This window comes from Sinocyclocheilus rhinocerous, unplaced genomic scaffold (genome assembly GCF_001515625.1).
Source record: "Sinocyclocheilus rhinocerous isolate Xijiao unplaced genomic scaffold, SAMN03320098_v1.1 scaffold6280, whole genome shotgun sequence".
In the NCBI taxonomy this organism is placed as follows: domain Eukaryota; kingdom Metazoa; phylum Chordata; class Actinopteri; order Cypriniformes; family Cyprinidae; genus Sinocyclocheilus; species Sinocyclocheilus rhinocerous.
Genome location: NW_015635808.1, coordinates 42,388 through 46,375, shown reverse-complemented (window position 1 = coordinate 46,375; position 3,988 = coordinate 42,388). Strand labels below are relative to the sequence as shown.

General features: G+C 40.7%; 1 protein-coding gene across 1 annotated transcript in view; it reads right to left on the bottom strand.

Moving 5' to 3' along the window:
- Window positions 1-3,988, bottom strand: part of LOC107747475 (E3 ubiquitin-protein ligase DTX3L-like) — a 16,305-nt gene that overhangs the window by 4,742 nt on the left and 7,575 nt on the right. Inside the window, exons 4-5 of the mRNA XM_016562005.1 lie at window positions 2,308-2,477; window positions 662-2,030 (exon numbers count right to left, since the gene is read on the bottom strand). Of these exons, the coding sequence (XP_016417491.1) occupies window positions 662-2,030; window positions 2,308-2,477 (1,539 nt within the window). The remainder of the gene's footprint in view (window positions 1-661; window positions 2,031-2,307; window positions 2,478-3,988) is intronic.

Sequence of the window (3,988 nt, the reverse complement as noted above, 5' to 3'; positions counted from 1 at the left end):
TTCACGCTCGCCACGCTCGCAAGCCCAGTTGTCCTGGAGGGAACGTCAGGAGCCGTTCCTAGAGGGAGGGGAGTTTTTGCTGTTTTTGCTTTGTATGTCTCATTTTGGCCACTAGAGGTCCCTATGGTACTCTCCTGTCAATGTTGTGCCTCTTGTAATCAGTGCTATTGTTTTCAGATGTGCCTTGTTCTGGGCTGTGTATTTAAACTGGTCACTTCCTTTGTATCTTTGCTTGGTTATTGTTGTTCCTAAGCCAGTTGCTGCCGTAAGTCTGCTCTAGTTCAAAGAACTATACTTTGATTTTTGGACTGAAGATTTTTCTGTTTTGTGGCTTTCATTAAGGAAAGGATTTTTGTACCCTTTCTGATGTTTTTTGTTAAATAAACTCTTGAGTTAATTTAAGAATGCGTCTGACTATTCGGTTCAACTGCCTCCTGTGGCTCAGTGGTGGAAATTAAGACTCTTGCGCCAGAGACCCTAGTTCGAGCCCCGGCTCTGACAAAAAACAAACCTATCGCAAGACATCTGGTAGGGGGGCACCTGGGGCCACCATGTAGACACGCCCCTGGATTCACGTACGCACAATCTTCCGCTGACAGGGATTTATAAAAGGATTGTTGCGCAGGTTCTGGCGTACGCATGGTTTTATAAATCTGAAAACTTTCTTCCTTGCACACAGGACAGATGGATCCCAGACTCTCCACTGACATCCTTATACATTCCTGACAGAATTCATGCCCACATTTCAGTTTTGTCTTGTTGGTGAAGCTGTCCATACAAATAGTACATGTCTCCTCTTCAGCATGAGCACCTTTACTCTCATGTCTAGAATTGTCTTTTGACTCTTCATTGAAACCAGCATCTGCTTTGCCTTGCCCTCTAAACTTCACTCCCTCATCCTGTACTGCTCCACCCACTGCTCCTGGTCCATAATCAGGCATCTGATTCCAGTTGATTTTTCTTGTGTGAGGAATGTCACCTGAGTAACCAATCAATTTCTTCATTTTGTCATCAAACACATTCCTCTGAAGTGTCTTCTCAATTTCAGCAATGGCAGGACCGAGATGTTCTGGCAGTCCAACAAGCCTCCAGGGACTGAGTCTATCTGCTGCTGCAACAACACGATGCTGCTGCTGAAGTTTCTCTAATAGTGCTGCCACGTCAGTTTTATCTGTAAGGTTTGTGAGTTTACAGCTGACAGTGGCTGAGGCAAGTTTCTGGTAGAGTTGTGTTAAAGCTCTGAGGGCATGACTATCCAGATTAATATGCTGAACTCCTTTAGATCGAGTTTGAACCTTAATTAAATTTTTCTGCATTTTGTCTTCATGCAATGACACTCCATACTTTGTTTCAAGCTGTGATAATTGTTCTTTATAGGAAAGATTCATCAGATCCCAATGAACCTTGTCCATCTCAAGTTGAGTTGGAAGGTCCTTAGTGTCCATTTCCAGTGAAAACCTGCTTTGTGGAGAAACATTGTTATCTACATCCATTTCATTTGATTTGTCTTTGAATTGTTGTTCCACTCTTGTTGTCTCTCTTTTAATCATGTCTGTAATTTTATTCGGTCCTAAGAACCGGCAGTCGCTGGCAGACATGGTCAACATCAACTTTGCCTCCTCTGACTGGATGGTATGAATTGCCTCCTTCACAATATCTGAATTCATGTCATTATGATTAATGGCAGCATCACTAAAATGAACCACACAATCAGTGACAAGATTCCGAAAATCCTCAGAGGCTTTGGAGACCGAATCAGGGCTTGAGTTCTGGGTGGATATGAATGAGACTGACACTTCTGCATGCATAATGACTCCATGTTGTTTCTCAATTTTCTCTATCTCCTTTCTGTAAGCATGAAGCATGTACCAGAACTGATGGAGGGGGACAGTAAATCCAGCTGAGGTCTCTGGGGTCCTTTTAAATGTTTTTGGGATCTCAGCATCGTTTGAAGCTCTGTTCGCTGCAACATCCTCGCTATTGTTTGTGTCTTCTGATACTACTGAAGTCACAGGTTTGGTTCTGTTCACCTAAAAAACAATTGATGGTATTTCATTTAAGAATTTTATGCCCACAGCTAAATGAAGATAACTGAATTAATACCAAATTATTGCTACAGGTCATAGATGAGCTTACTACTACTACTGTACTAGGAGTCTGAACTGAAATAGTTTAACAGTTACTAGTGTGTATTGTAGTAGGTCCATCAGTTTGCTTTAGTTATGCGTATAAGCAATCGAAAGCTCAAAACCCGATTAATAAACTGATGAGATTGAGCCTTAATTCTAGATAAAGTAAACATGATACCTTTGATGATGGAGCTTTGTTCTCCTCCAGCAGGGACATTTGTACAGTCACAGAATCTGCTTCATCCAGATAAATCTGTGCAGTCACTTCCTTATCTCCTTTAACTTTACCATCCTTAATATTTTTAAAGTGAAGAGATGCTGTTCTGTGATATTTTAAAACCTTTAGAGCTACAGGGAAAAAAAAAAGAGTGTATTTGGTACACAACCTTAAAACAATAACATAGAGCCAAATGTAACATAAAGGCAATTGTATTTCAAATACAGAAGTGGAGTGCGTCTAACAGTGTGTCATGGTTTATGAGGAAACAGATGTGTATAATGACATGGGTACTACAACACAACATGGTTTATGAGGACACATCATGTGTCCCTGTAAACCAAAAGGCTTAAAAACTTACTAAACAGTGCTTTTTGAAATTAAAAAATTGCCTGTAGTTTTGTTTGAGGTGTAGGGTTAAGGTAAAGGGGATACAAAATACAGTTTGTACAGTAAAAAAAACATTACACCTATGGAGAATCCCTGTAAACTGTGTGTGTGTGTGTGTGTGTGTGTGTGTGTGTGTGTGTGTGCCTTTCCAACACTGACAATCACAAAGCATTAAAATTAACTGACCTTATGACAAAGTTAATGACAGTCACACAAAACTGCCTAAACTCACAGAATTTATTTGTACAGTCTTTTTAATTAATGGAGAAAACATTCAGTTACAGAAGTATAAAATGAGCAAAGGTCAAAAGTCATAAAGATGGACAACTCTGATTCATTTTTCTTGGATTGCTGGCTGATTTTGTGAACGGAATATATGAAACTCCAATAACTAACCCCTCTGGAAACCTAGTGTTCATATGAGCCATAATAACACATTTATACCATAATTAAAGGAATTTGTCAAAAAAGGTTTGTACTTGTGCAATAGTTCACTAAAAGCTTTATGGACTTGACGGGCAAAATGGCGGTTGGTCACATGGCTTCTCAGCGCAGTGATTTGATTGGCTATTTGGGATGCCAGTCAATTATCTGTTGTAAAGTCAGTTATGAGAGGCACTAAATGTTCTAACATGTTCCAACATTACAGTTTCTGTGCTTCCTGTTTCAGTCAATTTTAAGCAACTTAATAACACAGTATTGGATTTTTAAAGGGGTCATATGATGCGATTACATTTTTCTTTTCTCTTTGAAGTGTTACAAGCTCTTGGTGCATAAAGAAGATCTGTAAAGTTGCAAAGACTAAAGTCTCAAATCCAAAGAGATATTCTTTATAAAAGTTAAGAGTCAACCACGCCTACCTAAAACGGCTCGTTCTAACACGCCCCCACATGTCTACGTCACGATGTGCGAAGATTTGCATAACACCGCCCAAATGTTCACACAAAGAAAGAAGGAGTAACTTTTATTCTCGCTGTAGTATTAAACCATATAAAACGCCGCCATGTCATGGAGACACTGTGTGGTTTGCTGCGAAAGAAAAAGTACTTTGTTTGGCCTTCCAAAAGAGAACGATATCCGCTTCATCATGCCTGGAGCTGATCCGTGCTGGCCGCTGAGGAAATACATCAACTTCGCGCTGTCGATCGCCGGATCGGCTTTCACCGTGGACGAAACGAAGTCCAGCCTGGGGTCGTCACATGTGGTTGCCGCAACCCCGCCGGCCGCCCCTTCGTTGAATTCGCCAGCCGCG